Source organism: Girardinichthys multiradiatus, chromosome 6 (assembly GCF_021462225.1).
Source record: "Girardinichthys multiradiatus isolate DD_20200921_A chromosome 6, DD_fGirMul_XY1, whole genome shotgun sequence".
NCBI lineage: Eukaryota > Metazoa > Chordata > Actinopteri > Cyprinodontiformes > Goodeidae > Girardinichthys > Girardinichthys multiradiatus.
In genome coordinates this window covers 17,232,060-17,251,467 of record NC_061799.1, presented here as the reverse complement: position 1 = coordinate 17,251,467, position 19,408 = coordinate 17,232,060, and the positions used below count along the sequence as shown (strand labels likewise).

General features: G+C 40.8%; 1 protein-coding gene across 2 annotated transcripts; it reads left to right on the top strand.

The window, feature by feature from the left end:
* The first annotated feature begins 381 nt into the window (after window positions 1-381).
* Window positions 382-18,918, top strand: olfml2bb (olfactomedin-like 2Bb). Of its 2 annotated transcripts, none has more exons than XM_047369532.1 (9): window positions 382-962; window positions 2,939-3,211; window positions 3,329-3,436; window positions 12,776-12,922; window positions 13,033-13,237; window positions 13,318-13,746; window positions 15,138-15,314; window positions 16,117-16,313; window positions 17,479-18,918. In XM_047369532.1, the coding sequence occupies exons 1-9, from the start codon at window positions 693-695 to the stop codon at window positions 17,866-17,868; spliced, it is 2,196 nt and encodes a 731-aa protein (XP_047225488.1). In that variant the 5' UTR covers window positions 382-692; the 3' UTR covers window positions 17,869-18,918. The 2 variants fall into 2 exon arrangements, with proteins under 2 accessions (XP_047225488.1, XP_047225487.1); XM_047369531.1 differs by having other exon boundaries at window positions 15,135-15,314.
* The last annotated feature ends 490 nt before the right edge of the window (window positions 18,919-19,408 follow it).

The window sequence follows — 19,408 nt, the reverse complement described above, 5'->3', positions numbered from 1 at the left end:
CTTTTATTTACATATTTCAGTTTTTACCTCACAAAAACTGCTGTATGTAAACTTTATAAACACTGTATCTGTCAATCTCAATTGATTTCCATGTTTTCTTTCTTCATGTTTCTGATATAACATTTCTCTTTCTGTTTGATTGTGTTTAAAGTTTATTCGTGAACAGCAGCTGTTTCCAAATAAGTCATTTTTAAAACCGAATGCTAATCAAGTAGTTTTTCAGAAATATGTCATTTTAATAGTGGCAGCTCGTCATATTTGACCAATCAGGATCTCTGTTTGTTCCTCGGTGAAACAGAGTTGCTTTGATTGGCTGAGAACAGTTGCATCGTGTTTCATCTGAAAAGTGCAAACTGGATCGTCTCAGTCAGAACCGTGTGGACCGACAAGGCTGTTCATTTCACTGAGAGGAAACAGCAGAAAAAAAAACTGATCTAGATTTATTTTTATTGTATTACATCCCTTTAATGCTTGACTTTTTAACGTGTTTCAGTATATTTTATTAAGTTTATCAGTCTAAACGGACTAATTAAAGACAGTGAACTCCACTTTAAAGCTTTTGGAAACCAAACTGTTGTTAGATGCGCTTATGTTTACTTATTCATTGCTTTCTGTTAGATAAGAGGCGCTAGGCTGTTTTGGAGGTATTTATCTGATAATTACCTGGAAATAGTTACCACACAGAGCTGTTTATGTGGAGGATGTGGCGCATACTGTCCCTGCTGTTTTTTTGCTCTGCTGGACGTGGACTCGAGGGTCTGGCGGCGGATACACGCCTGGAAACCTCCCGGGAGAAGTTGTTTTTGACTGGACCAACGGAGATGGGCAAGCCGGACAAAGGTGCTTCATCCCCGGGTAGAGCTGAGGACAGAGAGCAGGGAGACGCTCCAGCTGTGAGTCTGCAGCCCACCAATGAGCCTCTGGAGAATGAGCTGGACAACCAGGAGAATATAATAAGCCAGGTCAGTGTGTTATACACGTCACGTCACTAGTCTAATGTATTTATTGGGATTTTATGTGACATATTAACACAAACTAGTACATAAAAAGCCGATTTTCAGTGGGTTTTTTTTCTTACAAATTAAAAACAGAAAATCATATCAGGTATACATTCAGCCCCATTTACTCTGACAATGCTACTGTAAATGAATCCAATGCAATCAATTGACTTTATAGGTCAGCTAATTTGAATCTTGGTCTAAATCCAGCTGTTCGCAATTATTAGAGAGCACACCGCACCATGAAGTCCAAGGAACACACCAGAAAGGTTTGGGATGAAGTTGGGGCTGGGGACAAGATTAAACAAGCGATAGATTTTACATTTTGGATCTCACTGAGCTCAATCCATCATCTGAAAACGGAAACAGTTACTACCGTAGACCTACCTAAACATGGCAGTCAGCTAAACTGGGTAAGGAGAGAGAAGCTGCCAAGAGACCCTTGATAACTGGAGGAGTTGCAGAGGTCCACAGATCAGATGGCAGATTTTGTTGTCTGGCTGACTATGAGTTATACACCCCAGTAAATTATAGAGGACTCGTAAGTGTGCCACAAGCCACAAAGGGGGCACAGCAAACACCTGGTAGAAGGTGCTACGGTCATAGGAGACAAATATTGAACTTTCTATTTTTTGGCCTATATGCAATTGCTACGTGTAAGAAAAAAACTAACAAAGCACAATACCCTGAACACTCCATCCCCACTTTGATGCCTGGTTGTGACAGCATGATATTGTGGAAATGCGTTTTATGAAGCAGGGACTGGGAAACTGCTCACAACAGGTTGGCGAAAAACTTGATATTTGCTTGGTGATACTGGGGTTCACCATCCAGCAGGAAAAAAACCAAAGCCACAGAGGCATGGTTTAGATCAGGGGTGTTAAACTCCTGTTTCCGAGGGCAGATGTCCTGCAAATTTTAGATGTGTACCTGGTCAAACACAGCTGTCCCTAATGGCTGCTAATACTTCAGTATATGATTCAGGTGTGTTGAGGCACAGTCACAGCTAAACGTTGCAGGACACTGGCCCTGGAGGACGGGAGTTTAACACCTTTTGTTTAGACAGAAGCATATTCATGTTTTAGAATGGTCCAGTCAAAGTCCAGACCAAGAACCATTTGTAAATGTAAAGCATATTTTTCTAACTTTGTCTCTTTAAAGCACACGGCATTAAATTAAATCTGAGCTGAAATTAAAGTTATCTTGAACTACGCTAGTTAAAAAAGGCAGATGAGGAAACTAGTTTATAAATGGTTAGAACCACAATGACATGTTTTTTCTTTCCTTTCTCCATGACACATCATTCAATCCATTTACCATCAATCTTCTATACTAAGCAATTTCTTGCTGTAGGTTTTGTGTAACTTTGCAAAACTTTCCATTTACTTCATCAAACAAAAGCCACAGGAGACAACAAAGCAGTGCTGCATTCAGGACGTAAGCCTTAGTTTTCACATTTTTTATTTAACACAGGATTTGGGAATATCTTGAGTCCCGTTACATCTTACTTGCAACGTAAGTCAATACTTGATTAGACATTTAAATACAACCCAAACCTTAGTTTAAATGATAGGAAACACCAGACCCAGACTTGTGTGTGCATATGTGTGTGTGTGTGTGTGTGTGTGTGTGTGTGTGTGCACGTGCCCACATTATGGTAACAGTTTGCATCCATCTGGTGGCCGTTTATGTAACATCTTTCCAGCTGTAAGAGCTCCTAACCAGAAAAACTGCCTGTTTGTAAATTGTTGTAGCTGTCTTTTCAGAACAGGCTCATCACTGCAGCAACTGCATACAACCAATCATGTGGCAGTTTACTTTTTTACTTTAATTAGTTTCTTTCTGTCACTGTTGCACAAACTAACAGACAAGTATTTCCATTTTATATCGACTGTCTAAAGCAGAAAGGAAATCTTGAAATCCTGGTTCCTCTCTTTCAGCTGCTCGGAGACTATGACAAAGTTAAAACAGAGTCATCTGGCTCAGATTGTGTGTGCCGCTGTGTAGTTCGACCAATCAAACGCTCTGACTGCAGCCGCATTCATGACAGCGATCCAGCATCGCTCTCCCAGGACTTTTACACTGTGGAAACAATCACTGAGGGGACAGACTGCAAGAAGTGTGTGTGCATGGCTCCTCCTTCAGCCGTCAACCCGTGCGAGGGAGAGTACAGGTTCAAAAAGTTACAGGAGGCAAGCAAAGATGACATCAAGGTAGAAACACCAACATAAACACAAAAACGTGTTTTCTGGCTTTGGTTAACTGGTCATGATATTTTCCATAAAGAACACTATTTTCTGATGTAAATTTTTGTGGTTGTCTTTTCCAAGCTGGCAACCATCATTGACCTATTAGAAGGCTCTCTATATGGAATGGACTTGTTAAAGCTTAACTCTGTCACCACCAAACTCCTGGCCAGGGTGGGCAATCTAGAGAAGGTGAGTGAACTCAGACCATATGTTGTCATGCTTGCAGGATTACAACCCCATATTTTATCTGATCAAGTGGTCCAAGATGATAGCAAACTGAAAAAAGAAAAGAGTTTTGTTATGTTACAGTCTTTTTCACAATGAATTTAATAACTTTTTCTCTCAAAGTACTACATGCATCAACCCATAATCACAAACTTAAAAAGGTTTGTGTGAAACTTTTGCCAATTTATAAATAAAACAAAACACAATGACATGTACAGAACAATTCACAGCTTCATGTCTACTTTGGGAAGTTTTAAACAAGGTCACCAAACCTAGACTTAAATCCAGTTCACTCAATGAAGTTCACAGAATGCTCCTGAAGCCACCTCTTCATCTTAGCTGTGTGCTTCAGGTCATTGTTGTGCTGGAAGATGAATTGTTGTCTGAAGGCCAGAGCATTCTGAACAATCTCTCCGTATGTCGCTGCTGTAAGAATTATGATTATGATTAATTAATATTTATCAAGAATTATAATTTCAAATCATAATTTGAAAAAAATTAATTTCTTAATCAAAAATCATTACTTACAAATAGAAATCAGAAATGTCCTCTGGGGTTGTGATTATGGGTTCAAAGCTCTTTAATAATTACAATTAGCTATTCATCATTAATAATTGATAAATTATTAACCAAAACCACAAAATGTCACTGTTTATTCAACCGCTTCACCGAAGGTGGGGGAACTTCGACCTTCTTTTGACAGATAAATCACTCTTGCATGAAATAAACACAAACGCTTCTCTTAATTATATGTATGAAGATTTATTGAAGCCAAATAATTCTGATGTACCATTATTCTGGTCCAAAAACCTTCACCTAACTTACAAGCACTATTCTACACATAGGGAATAAAAATGACTACCTAACAATAATAATAAAAGAAAAATATATGCGCATTTAGTGTCTATGAAGATCAAACTAGCAGTTTTATGGACAAAATGTGTAATTTGGGTTAAATGAATCAGAATCAGAATCAGAAAAGCTTTATTGCCAAGTACGTTTTTGGACATACAAGGAATTTGTTTTGGCGTAGTCAGTGCAATACAGTACAAATTAAACAGTATAAACATATCTACAATATAATATAAATATATGTGCACAGTTTTAAGTGAGTGAGAGTAAGTATAGAGCAGTATAAGATGTAAGAGCAATACAACAGTGCAGATGATCATTGTGAAATTATGGCAGTGCAAGTAAAGAAGGAGTCCAAGCTGAGCGTTAATGTAACGCATAGAGTTACAGGTTACAGGTGTCCTGTCAGCAAAAAAAAAAAAAGGGGGGGGGGGGGGAGGGGAGGGGGGAGTGTCAGTGTGGTTTCTGGGCTTTGTTAACCAGGCTGGTGGCAGATGGGAAAAAACTGTTCTTGTGGCGTGAGGTTTTGGTCCGGATGGACCGCAGCCTCCTGCCAGAGGGGAGAGTTTCAAAGAGTCTGTGACCAGGGTGGGAGGGATCAGCCAGAATCTTCCCTGCCCGCTTCAGGGTCCTGGAGGTGTACAGTTCCTGGAGCGACAGTAGACTGCAGCCAATCACCTTCTCAGCAGACCGAATGACACGTTGCAGCCTGCCCTTATCCTTGGCTGTAGCAGCGGCGTACCAGATGGTGATGGAGGAGGTGAGGATGGACTCAATGATGGCTGTGTAGAAGTGCACCATCATAGTCTTTGGCAGGTTGAATTTCTTCAGCTGCCGCAGGAAGAACATCCTCTGCTGGGCTTTCTTGATGAGGGAGCTGATGTTTGGCTCCCACTTGAGATCCTGGGAGATGATGGTTCCCAGGAAGCGGAAAGATTCCACAGTGTCAATTGTGGAGTCACAGAGGGTGATGGGGGCAGGTGGGGCTGGGTTCTGCCTGAAGTCCACAACCATCTCCACTGTCTTTAGAGCGTTGAGCTCAAGGTTGTTCTGGCTGCACCAGTCCAACAGATGGTCCACCTCCCATCTGTACGCGGACTCGTCACCATCAGAGATGAGTCCGATCAGGGTGGTGTCGTCCGCAAACTTCAGAAGCTTGACAGACTGGTGACTGGAGGTGCAGCTGTTGGTGTACAGGGAGAAGAGCAGAGGAGAGAGAACACAGCCTTGGGGGGAACCGGTGCTGATGGTCAGGGAGTCAGAGACGTGCTTCCCCAGCCTCACGCGCTGCTTCCTGTCAGACAGGAAGTCAGTTATCCACCTACAGGTGGAGTCGGGCACACTCAGCTGGGAGAGCTTCTCCTGGAGCAGAACTGGGACGATGGTGTTGAAGGCAGAGCTGAAATCCACAAACAGGATCCTGGCATAGGTTCCTGTGGAGTCCAGGTGCCGGAAGAGAAATGGAAAGAGAAACCCTCCTGGTGTGCTGATGTCTTGATTGCAGCGATCAGCTGATAAAATGGTAGGGCCAAGCCCCTTTAGCCTGTAGCAGCTGATTGCCCCAAATCTCGAACAAAGAGTCATAAAACGTTGAGGCGGGAACTCAGTGGAAAATCTCCAGCAATAAAACTGGAACAAAGAGTGGTCAGGCGAGGCCCAGACCGCAGTTGCTTTGAATGAAAAAACGTTTAAAAGTCCAACTTCTAACTCCTGGCTGGTTTGGGATTAGCCGGACAAAAACATGAACACGCACAATTCACAGCAAATCAAAACACAGCTCAGCATAAAACACTTCAACAAGTTGATACCTTGGATTAACTACTGGTGATTCTAAATCACCTTAACTCTGCCTCATCCTGCCCAGACTTCTAAATGCACCTATCCGATTTAATATAAAAAGAACGAACTTACGCTGACATTGATTTCTTCTTTTCAGCGGTTGGGTCAGGTCTGAAGAAAAACAAGGGAGGGGGAATCACGCGTCCGTGATCAACTCAAGAAAAAAATCGGCAAACTTCTCATCCGTCCAGGAAGGGAAAATATGAAGAACCGTTAGTCGACTGAATCAACAAGGAGGAAACTCATCTCCTTGGAAATAAACCTCTGTGCGTTTTCACCTGCTCCAGGTGTCAGCGTGGTCTTCCATCGGCATATGAATCTTCTGACCTTGTATCAGATAGATTTCCAGCTTTCAGGCTCTTCCGGAAATGGCCTTGTGGAGCAAAAGTTCGCCTGCAAGCTTTTGTCTCTCCAGATATGCGCCTCCGTTGCGTCGACCCGTGAGACACGCTGGAAATGGCAACAAAACTTTTTTTTTTCTGCGGATTTATAATCCTGGTGATGTCAGACTTGCGATGTCTGTTGAGCTGCGCATCTCAAACTGTGCGACTAAAATGGATGACTCCAACACTGCTCTCATGTCACCCTCTCCACAGACTAGCCCTCCAGTTCCTGTCATAGATAAACATTCCTGCATCATGTTGCCTCCACCGCCATGCTTCACAGTAAAGATGGTGTTGGCCAGGTGACCTTCTCCAGACATGTAGCTGAGAATTCAGGCCAAAAAGTTCTATCTTGTTTCATCAGAGCAGAAGGGTTGTTTCTCCTGGGCTGAAAACTTAATTGGGCTGCTGTGTCCTTCTATAAGAAAGGACTGATGGACAGTGGAGTGCTTTAGGAAAGGAGGACTTTCTGGATGGTTCTCCTGTCTCCACAGGGGAGCACTGGAAGTCTGCTTGAGAGACTATTGGGTTATTAGTCACCTCTCTATCCAAAGACCTTTATCCTTGATTACTCAGTTTAGTTAGGTTACCAGACCTAGAGAGATTCTTAGTGGATCCAAACTTCTTTTATTTCCAAATAATGCAGACAACTGAGCTTTTCAGTATGTTTAAGGCTCCCAAAGTGTTGTTGTATCCTCCCCAAGATATGTGCTTAAAAACAATGCAGTCTTGAAGGTCTACAGACAATACCTTTGATTTGATTGCTTTTTTTTTTTTTTGCCCCATTAGCTGTGAGACCTTATATAAACAAGTGTGATCCATTTCAAATCATGTTCAATCAACTGAATGTACAACAAGTGGAGTTCCTTGAAGTTGTAGGAGCATTTTAAGGATGCCATGGCAAAGACTGCAAAAACCTATGGACATACAGTTTTTGTTTTTGTTTCTAATAAATAACCAATAAATTCATTCAAATTTTTATTACTTTGGGACCATATGGGGCATTGTATGTGGAATTTTGAGGGGATAAAGGAAATTATTACATGTTAGAATAAGGCGGTAACAAAACAAAATGTGGAAAAACCAAAGTGCTGTGACTGTTTTCCAGATGCACTGCACAGCTCAGATGAAAAGTTTTGATTCACTCATCGTGGACATCAATGTCATTTTATTTGTGGGCTTGTTCTAATGAATGTGAACCACTGCTTTATCAGGGTACCATTAATATAAGATACCAAGAGCTTCAATAATGTTCAAAACAAAAATATTATACAGGATACAGATTGCTGTGAATTTTCTACAATCCAGAACAGACATACGGCTAAAATTATTGCATACGCACTCACTAATATTTGGTTTAATGTACCTAAGCAAGTTGCAGAGATATTCAAGGCTTTTTGTATCCCTCAACAAGCTTCTGGCATAATTCTGCCTGGATATTTTTTCCAGCCTTACTGGCAGAATTGGCAGAGTTCATTTAAATTGGTTGTTTCCTGGCAAAGACCCAGCTTTGAAGCACAGTCCACAAATTTTCAATGGGGTTAAGGTTGAGGCCATTCCAGAAGGTTACTGTCAGTCTGCTTTATCCACTCCAAAAACCATTTTTTATCTGTGTTCGGGACCATTGTCTTGTTGGAATACCCCATGGTGTTTTTGTTAGTTTGTGTTTTTCACAGTTGAAACAATCGGTCCATTTGCTCCAGCTCAGACACACAATATCCTATTTGGGAACTAATTACTTTCAAATTTTTTGTTAGTAAATCATATAAAGAAATAGGAGAAAAAAATATAATAAAGTAAGAGTATGTCACATATAATTACAATAATGATTTAACTTTAGAAATTGCAGAAGGGCATATTTATAGTAGAGCTGACACAGTTGAAGGTTGAAAGTTCATCCGCAGAAATGGCAACGCTTCCCTAAGTTATCTGATTAATGAGTTTAAAGCATGTATAAATCTGCAACATTTGGTTTGGAAACCGAACTCCAGAGACCAAGACCATGTGATAATTTTCTTGCATGTCTTAGTCAGTTTGATGATTTAGCTTTTACTTCAATACATAAATGTTTTTTGAGGCAAGCAGTTTGTGGCTCCACATCTGATAACCTGATGATGTCCTCAATGGCTCCAGAATCATTATAGTATCTAAATGAGTTTAACAAATTAAACTATATATGTTTGACAGAAACAGTTCATAACCTGAAATCCACCACTTGCTGTCTTAAATATTGCCTACCAGGTTTTTAAAGAGTTTCAAGTTGTGTTGCCCTTGAAATATTAAACAATTTTCCTTCAATCTGGCTTATTTTACATGCCCTAAAAACTGCAGTGATCAAACCTCTTTTAAAGAAACCAAATCTGGATGCATCCATAATAAGTAATTATAGACCCAGATTTAATCTCACATTTTTGGTAAAGATCATTGAAAAGGTAGTTAGTGAACAAATTTACACTAAATTATTTAAGGCCTTTTTAGTCCAGCTGTAGACCACATCACAACTCGGAAACTACATAGGTAAAAGTGATGAGTTTAGAACTTCAGTATTGCTTTAACATGATCTCAATGCTGTGTTTGACAAAAAAAATAAAGATTGATAGACTGGAAAGAAAGCTGGGAATGTCCGGTACTGTGCTAAATTGATTAATTGATTAATTCTTTTTAAGAACTAAAATTCCTCTTGTGGTGGATAAAAATAGATTTTTTTTGTCTGATAATCCTCTTTGGTATCGGATGCTGTGCAGCTGGAAGGAATCTTGCTGATACTTTTTTTTACTTTTGGACATTTGTTATGATGCGTCACCAAGGCAACGGGGTTGTTTTTTTACAACCAGGAGCAGCTGATTAAAATCTCAAAAGCTCAAATAATACTTCAACTACAACCCCAAATCACTGATTAATTGAAAAGGAGGCACCGTGGATGCAGAGCAGGAGCAAATAGAAGAGAGAGAAGGAGGAAGTTCCACACAACTCTTTCGATTCTGATGGGCAATGTAAGATCGTTGGGAAACAAGTTGGATGAACACCAAGCCCTTCAAAGCACCCAGTCAGAGGCAGCATTATGTCTTTAACTCAGACGTGGCTACAGGGTCACATCCTTGTTTCCAGTGTCTATCTGCCAGGCTTTCTGACCCTATGAGGAGACAGATTTAAAGAGGAGTGGCAAATGTAAAGGAGGTGGACTGGCAGTACTCGTGAACAACAGATGGTGTAATCCAGGACATGTTACTGTGAAGTGTCGTCTCTGCAGTCCATATATTGAACTGTTAGCAACAGGTTTTTGTCCATGTTATTTACCCAGAGAGTTCACCAGTGTTATTTTGGCAACAGTTTACGTTTCACCTTTAGCTGTTGCCGACACTGCGTGTGATGTCATAAGCCCAGTTGTTGCTAAGCTACAGACACAACACTCCAGTGCGTTTGTGGCAATATCTGATGATTTTAACCATGGTTCACTTTCTGCTACATTTCCAACGTTTCAACAGTTTGTCTGCTGCTCTACCAGAGAAAACAAAACGTTGGATTTGTTTTATGCAAATGTCAAGGACTCATACATCAAAAATAAACCCCTTGTTCAGAGACAACCTGTAATAAAAAAAACTGTCAGAAGGTGGTCACAGGAAGCTGAAGAAGCTCTGCAAGGTTGCTATGAGGCTACAGACTGGGACTCACTATGCCAGCCACATGGAGAGGACATCAATGCCATGACTGAGTGTTTCACCGACTTCTGTGTGGATAACATCATCCCCACCAGAACCATGAGATGCTTCCCCAATAACAAACCTTGGATCACCAGTGACCTGAAGGACCTGCTTAATAAGAAAAAAACAGCCTTCAGAGAGGGAGACAGAGAATTATTGAGGATTATACAGAAGCAACTTAAAGTCAAGATAAGAGACAGCAAGGAGGTGTACAAGAAGAAGCTGGAGAGCAAGCTCCAGCAAAACAGTATCAGAGATGTGTGGACAGGGATGAAGAAGATCACAGGCTTCAAGCAGAAGGAAAATCGAACTGATAGATGTCTGGACAGAGCTAATAAAATGAACACATTCTTCAATATGTAATATTTAATTTCCCTTTGGGATTAATAAAGTATTTTTGAATTGAATTGAATTGAATAGGTTCAGTTCAGAAACAAGCTCAGCATCCTCCTCTCCTGCTCACAGCCAAACAGACATCCCACCCTCTATTGACCCAAAGCGCTCATGTCACACCTAAAATGTTTTATCTTCCACCTCAGCCATGGGCCCTTCTGCTTCTATGTGTTTGTCTTCTGCAGCATTTCTGCAGAAGACAGGGTTCTGTCTTGTACTGGAAGTCTGAGGTGTACAGAGTGAAAAGGAATGGTGAGAGTACAATCCCCTGTGGTGCTCCTGTGCTGCTGACTACCTGGTTAGACTCATAACCCTTCAGTCTCACAAACTGTGGTCTGTTTGTCAGGTAGACTTTGATCCAGGAGATTGTTGAGGCCTCCACCTGAGTCTTCTGGAGTTTCTGATAAAGCAAATCGGATTGAATTGTGTAAAATGCACTAGAGAAATTAAAGAACATGATCCTCACAGTGCTGCTGGCTTTGTCCAGATGACAGTGGGTTTGTTGAAGCAGGTGTATGATGGCATCTTCAACTCTAACTCCACAGCGATAAGCAAACTGAAGGGGGTCCTGATAGTTTATTGTTTGCTTATTCAGGTGGGCCAACAGGAGTCTCTCTAGGACCTTCATGACGTGGGATGTCAGGGCAACAGGTCTATAGTCACTGAGGACTGATGGGTGAGTTTTCTTTACACCGGAACAAGACAGGAGGTCTTCCACAACACTGGAACCTTCTTCCAGCTGTGCCTTCAGGACTCCAGGGCTGACACAATCTGGACTTGCAGGCTTATTCTGGTTCAGTCTCTCCAGTTGTCTCTTCACCTGACTTCTAGAGACACACAAGTGGAAGGGGGAGGCAAAGGGAGCATCTTCTAAATTGGTTCAAGGCAAACAGGTAGAAGCAGAAGGGTCCATGGCTGACATGGAAGAAAAGACATTTGAGGTGTGACAGGAAAGCTGTGGGTCAAAGGAGGGTGGAATGTCTGTTTGGCCATGTGCAGGAGCTGAGGATGCTGAGCTTGTTTCTGAACTGAACCTATTGAAGAATGTGTTTAGATTTAGTAGGTATTGGCTGCCATGAGGTTATCGCAGAATTATAACATTAGGTAAAAATAGTCTGGTTTGTTGCCCTGTGATGGACTGGCGACCTGTGCAGGGTGTACCCGCCTCCCGCCCATAGACTGCAGTAGATAGGCACTAGCTTCCCTGCGACCCTCTATGGAAGAAGCGGTAGAAAATGACTGACTTACTGACTCTGATTTGATGTTATGATGGTATTTACACACCAATTTAAAACAAAAATATGTGGCATGATTTAATTTCAGATTTTAACAGAAGCACAAAAATAAAGAGCAATACATTTCCTACCTAATTTAGCTGCAGTTCTTGAGTACCTATTGTTCCTAATAATATACAGTTTAGCTGTTGTTCTCTTTCTATCTGCTATCTGCTTTGGTAAAGCATGCAGCTGACTGTTTAACCGAAATGCTAACCTTCTAATTTCAAAGCAGCGTGAATTTGTTTAAAATTAAAAAATGAATAGTTTTTGAATTGTTTGCTCTGGAAAAGATGCTACAATGAACAGAATTTGTCATTTAAATATAGAACATGCAATAGAAAAGCAAAATGTTTCCAGTGTGATTCTTTTGATGTTTATGTATCAATATGTATCAGCCATTATTGATGGGATGCAATGGTTAATAGGATATTAATGGATGCTTGAAGACCAGAAGCGGTTTGAGGTGAATTTGCAACACTAGTCTAAAAGGGTTAACAAGTGAGAGATGTGACCCTCTTTTGGTTTCCACACCATGATTGTTTGTGTTTTTTGTGATCTGAAATATTACAAAAGGGTAAAATGTGTCTTTCTTCGAAGCAAAAGTGTAGCATCCTTCTTTTAGCCAGAAGACTGGCAGTGTGCAGCAATAGGTGGAGGAGGGGCAGCGCTGTGTTACTGTACGTAAAAAAAAACTGTGGTCACTCCAGCCTTTTCCCTGGTACTTTATGAATGTTATGCAGGAAAGTTGAGCAGTTTTGATACCATAACTTTTAAAAACCTCAGTATACTCTGTGTACAAAGCTTCAGGAGATTATCTGCTGGCCTCACCCTTCAAGTAAGTTTGTTTGCGCACCACAGGTTTTCGCAAGGAATTTCACTGAAAGAACAAGAGAGAAAGAACGCCTGAAGGAAAAAAATAAGGATAAAGACAAGAAGGTTCAGCCGAAGAAAAAGAAAATCAGTCATTTGGAGCAATCTGAAGCAGCTGCCTCTGGCCAAAAGCAGGTAACGAAAACAGTCAACCAAACCAAACACTGAGCAGCAAACATATTTGTAAACAATCTTGTTTTTGTGGCTAACAAGTCTGAAACATTGAATCCATATTTCTTTTGCAGAAGAATTATGAAAGTCAGATAAAGAAAAAACAGCAGCAAGATGGTCAGTTGCAACAGCAGCCAACCAAGAATGAGACAGAAACTAAAACTACAGTCAAAGACAAGAACAATGTGTTCATTAGAGGAGTCACCTTCTACAAGGCAGATGAAGATAGCTACAAAGACGAAGAAGACAAGGACTACAAAAAAGGGAGAGAAAAGAACGGTAAGCGGTAAACGATAGAAGTACATTTCTAACATTTTCCGAAAAGAGTCATATCTTGTCTCTCTGTTTCTGTCCTTTAGCCTTTCTAATCCCAATGGCTGCAGAGGACTCACTGGTAATTGACGAGCCGCCAACTGCCACCAAAAATCCTGGACCTGTAAAACCTAACCATGAGCCCAAATCAAAGACTCTGAGCAGCTCTTCACCCACCCATCAGCCAAAAGCTTCCTCAATGAGCAGCAAACAAACAACTACAACAAGCTCAACTCCTGTTACCATAAAAATGACTGATCAAATAAACCCTACAACTCCACGACAAATGACAACCAGATTTCAAATTTACAACGGAGATTTTTTCTCCACCACACCTGTCACCCCATACACCACAGATACCAATATCCGTCCACCCAGTAATGCAAATCCCACCACAACCCTTCACCCAAGACCCAAAAGCCGCCTCAGCTGGACAGAGAGCCCTGCTGACCAACACAAGACCACAAAAAAGCCAGGTATAGTTAAACCGATGACCTCAAACATTATGTCAGTAGATGATCTGAATTGGATGGTTGGAGGAACAGTGGGCAGAGTTGATAGATTTTGTGATGGCTAAGACTGCTGTTGTCTGTTAGCAGTGGTCTAACAGTTGCTAAACTGGAAATATCAGTATCATGCTTGGGAGAGAAAAAAAGTACATAATCACTTGTGTTAATAAGCTAAATAGCAGGCGTGGGGCACTGTGAGATTTTTATGGTATGAAAACCTTGGGTAAAAGCACCACAATATCACAATGTTTACACAAAAAGTTAAAACAAACATGTATAACATGATCTAACTGCTTTAATTTAACATAGAAAAAGCAATAATTATACCTACTGCTGCTAAAATAATATATTTTTTGTATATTGTATTCATATTACATGCAACAATTTCGTATTTGTACTCGTCGTCTTCTGCTTATCCGGGACCGAGTCGCGGGGGCAGCAGTCTAAGCAGAGACATCCGACTTCCCTCTCCCCAGACACCTCCTCCAGTTCTTCTGGGGAAAGCCCTTGGCCGAGAGACATATTTCCTCCACATAGTCCACTCCACCGTGTCCTGGGCTGTCCCCTGGGCTTCCTCCTGCTGGGACGTGCCTAGAACCCTTCCCGCGGGAGGTGTCCGGGGGGCATCCGAAACAGATGCCGGAGCAAACTCAACTGAATCCTCTCGGATGACTGAACTCTTAACCCTGTCTCTAAGGGAGTGCCCAGCCACCCTGCGGAGGAAGCTCATTTCAACCCCTTGTTTCCAGGATCTCTTTCTTTCGGTCATGACCCAACTTACATGCCTACAGATGAGGGTCGGAACATAGAACGACTGGTAAATCGAGAGCTTCGTCTTTCGGCTTAGCTCTCTCTTCACCATAACGGACCAGCACAGCTTTCTAATTACTGCGGCGGCCGCACCGATCAATCTGTCGATCTCCTGCTCCATTCTCCCCTCACTCATGAACAAGACTCCAACATTGTTTATAGGAATTTTATTTTTACATAGGCTAGTAAATTGAAGTGTTTAATATTATACTTTTTTGCGAATCAGAACTGAACTAAAAGCAGCATTAAAAAAGACCTTTACCTCAAAAGGAATGATAGGTTGCGTTCTTCTACTTTCCAAACTTTGATTGTCTGTGTTTTTCATGAGTAGAAATATTTCCAAACATGACTAAGTATATCTTTTTTGGATGCATGGGCGAGGGGCATACTCTATGCTCTAAACAGCCAGGGAAAACTCTGGGCTCCTGCATGTTTTCCAGGATCTCGTTAAAAGGACTTAAAACTTTAGGAACAGTATGAAAGAATATTTTAGTGGCTTTGAAACCATAAATTTTTAAACCCCATTCTTTTTCTTTATTGTCTAGCAGGTGTGTGCAAGGACACAGTAGCGAGCATCTCCGAGCCGGCCCAACAGAACTCCTATGGTCTCAGTGATGGAGCCTGGATGAAAGATGCCCGTGGCCACGGCAAAGTCATCTACCTAACTAATGGTCACTATGGCAACAGCCTGCTGGAGTTTAGAGACATGGACACTTTTAAATCAGGTAAAAGAGTTTGTTCATGTGAAAGATCAAAAAACCCAATTAATTAATTAATTAACCGTTTTTAGTTTAAAGTAACTGTCAGATGCAAAACACTGGATGCTATGTCCCTTCAATCCGGTGCCACGAGTGAATTAAAAAAAAACTATGAATTACGTTTTAGACGTCTAATTTGACAAAACGGCTGTTATCAAATAATTCTGAAAAACTTTAGGTTACTTTTTGTGGCACTACTTGCCTTTATTTTTATTGTAATTTAAAGGTAGGGTAAAAAGGGGGGGAAGACATGCAGCACAGGTCACTGGTTTCAGTGGTGGTTGCTCTCTCCTGCAGAGACACATGACTAACTTTTTCTTCTCCCCCATAATTGATAACAAAAATACACAAAAATTTGTTCCAACAAGTCATCTTTCATGTTGGTATTATCATCAATGTGGATAATTCACCTTAATTCAACTTAAAATAATAAAACTGCATTTTTTCTTTTAAACAGCAGTGACACCATGAAACTGTTTACAGCTTTTATGGAAAACATCTTAAATTGATTATGTTGGATTATGTTGGATTAGGAAATGTTGGAAGGCATTTAGAAATCTGATGTTTGAAGTTAGTAATGCTAACCAAGCTAATAACAATAATTGCTAATAACTGTAATTATTTTTCCTTGTTTTTAAATATTAGTAAAATACTATTTAACTGCAGGATGAAGGATTTATCTGATTTCTATAAATGATTGATGAGTATATAAAATTCCTTGAACTTTCTGAAGATCTCACGTGTGTTTTTGTGTGCTGTTTCTGCTCAGGCCAGGCGAGTAATTCGTACAATCTGCCCTACGATTTCACCGGAACAGGCCATGTCGTGTTTAATGGAGCTTTCTTCTACAACCGGGCATTCAGCAGGGACGTGATCAGATTCGACCTTAGACGCAGATTTGTATCTGCCTGGACAACGCTTCATGATGCTATCTTGGAAGAGCAAACTCACAGGACACAGACTGAAGTAAGCCTGCACTGAGGTTAGATGTACCAGAAGCAGTGGATGTCAGATTACTGGGATATGTGCATTTGGGGCTTTTGTTTGGTGAGGAATAAAACAACACTAGAGATCACTGAAAGATTTTTTTTTTTCTTTTGGAAACGTCCAGTTAAGAAGTAGAAAGCACTGCTTAATATTGTACATAACCCTTTTTCAACCACTTGATTAGCAGTGCACATCAACAGGTGGGGGAGGGGCAGTGCTGCATTGCTCTGTGCAGCCACAGTGAATGAAAAAATGCAATGAAATCACCATGATGGAAGCCACATCTTGGGGTTGTTTAATAGGTGACATTCTGTTACAGAATGGTCTGCGTCAATCAAACCGACCAGCTAAGAGGAATAATCAAACTACTAATACTGACTTACATGTTCTCAAGCCACTACTGTAACTATTGTGCAGAATCATTGTCGCCTCATAGGAAAATTGGTTGCAACAAAGTCTTGAATAAATGTAAATAATCTATCAACATAAAATTTTGATATCAAATTAAAGACAAAAGTTAACAAGAGAACACACAAATTTGTTTATATTTAAAAATTTGCTTCCACCTGCAAAAGGAGTGAAAATATTTGGACGACACGAATGTTCTGCTAGCTGCGTGGATCTGTGACTCAGACTGAGACTGCACTGGTATAAGTTGGGCGGGCAACGGTACCGGTCATAGTTTTTCTGTTTCTATCAATAAAACGTGGGCCCAGGTGAATTAGAGATTTGGCCCATATGAGCTTCCATACAGGGCATAAACCACAACAATTGATTTCTCATTTCCCTTTTCACTCCGCAGTCTGTAGCGTTATTTAGAAAATAAATTCATAAAATGTACTTGCCCGTCGAAGGAAGGGGATCTGCCCCGCCCCTCCAATAAAACTACAAGCATCACTACTGACATTTCTCCATATTCTCCCCATGTTGGGAGTGCCCCTCTGGGATAATGGTAGGGTAAATGCTGGTTTTACATTAAATACCAGTAATCTATCAAAAATGTCATCAAAATTCTCTAGGTTGTTATTACTGTCTGTTCCTGCTACATTCAGCATGGTTGATCATAACATGCGGATTGGTAGCCTGAGAAGCGGGTGGTTTATTAATGGTGCATGCAGTAATTTACAGTCTGTTTATTTTCCAGGTGGAGTTTGCTGTGGATGAGTCTGGCCTTTGGTTACTCTACCCTGCTCTGGATACAGAGGGTTTCCACCAGGAAGTAATTCTCCTCATCCACCTCCATCACAGAGACCTTCAGCCCATCCAAACGTTCCGTACAGGTCTCAGACGCGGCCTCTATGGCAACACCTTCCTCGTTTGTGGCGTGCTTTATGGAGTGGACAGCATGGAGCGTCGCTACGCCAACGTGACATACGCCTTCGATACGCACACGCTCACACACACCGTGCCTAGCCTGGCGTTCACAAACATGCACACACATACATCCCAGGTGTCCTATAACCCACTAGACAAAAAGCTGTATGCCTGGGATGGCGGACACCAGATGAATTATGATGTCATCTTCGCTTATTAGTAAAATGAGGGACTAAAAAAACTTTGTTTAGTTTGACAGGAAGTCAAACTAAGAAACAGAAGATAAAATCCAATAGTTTTTTGTTTTCTTATGACTGTAGAACAGTCAGCTGACATTACTTTGCTCAGAATTTAGAAAGCAAGCCCTTTCTATGATCTATCTGAGTGTAGCTGCCACTCAGAAAGGCCATTATATAAAATAAATACTGAGAAAGTGAACATGCATGACCCCAAGCCTCTAAAATGCCACGGCATCATAATTTTTTACAGAGAATGGTACAGAAAGTTTAGAAGTGTATTTATGAATGTTAATAAAATATTAAGGGATGTGTAGTCAGAGTCAAAGAACAGTCAGGAAGTGGGGCTAATCTCAGGTTAAAACATCTGCTTTCTGACTGGTTCCACTTTTAGGGTTTAACAGCAATAATCTTATGAAGTTAGCTATAAATAATTTTCCATTTTGGAGCAGCTTGTAAAATGCTGATGAAAACTTTAAAAATACGAGTTATTGTCTAAAGGTAATCCTTAGGACAGCAGGTTTGGTATGCCTGGCTTTCCAGCAGGACACAAATTGAGTAAATCCTAAAGACTAGATATAGCATTATAACCTCTGGTAGTTTTTCTTAAATGAACTTTGGTTAACCGACTGAATAAAGTTTTGTAAAGTTACCCTGTAAAGGATGTAACACAAACATTGAATCTGACACATCCTTTAAAATCCAAATCACAGAAAAAATTGCAACCAAACCTGGACTTGTGTATTTGATAAAGAATTCCACAGTAAAAACTGACAGCTTGCATTCAACAAGTGCATAAAGCGATTACTAGAAGTTGTAATGATGCAGTAAAGTGAATGGCTACGTTTTGTACAACTTGTATGTTTTTACTGTAAGACTCTTGATACAGAAGGTCCATTTGCTTAAAATGTCCAAATAGTGCCACTTCTTTTGCCAATCCAATGTCAAGACAAGGTTGATCATGACCGCTTACCTGCAAGTTTTGCTTTTTATTTTAATTTATAATAAAATGTCTGAAAAGACCTAAATAACCATTTTTTTTTTCCTAGTCTTTCCCTGTTTCTTTTTCTTTGTTCGTCATCTGCATGCCTGTCCAGCCTGTTGTGGACATTATTTTTGGGAGCTGATTTAGTTTTCCTGGAAGCAGCAGAGCCACTGGAAGAATCCCAGAGTGGAAATAAAAGCCCAGATGCTGGTGTACGTCCGACTGAGAGTGCTTGGGGGCACAGACAAGGCCATTTATGTGTTAGAAAGCCTCATGCAGATTCAAACAGGGTGACAGATTGCCATCTGTAATTCAAACACCCTTTGCACGCCGTCTAGCCTTGCTCCGTTCAACTTGGCCAACTTTCTCTTTTAATGTGAAATGGACTGAAAATTACGTGAATGATTTACCAAGAATAAAGGGTGGTTGAAGTAGCAAAGCACACTTGGAGTTTGCAAAACTCCTTGCAAAGGTCTTAAGTCCTGAATTAAACCAACACAAAGGGTACATAATTATGAAGTGGAAAAAAGTGATATACC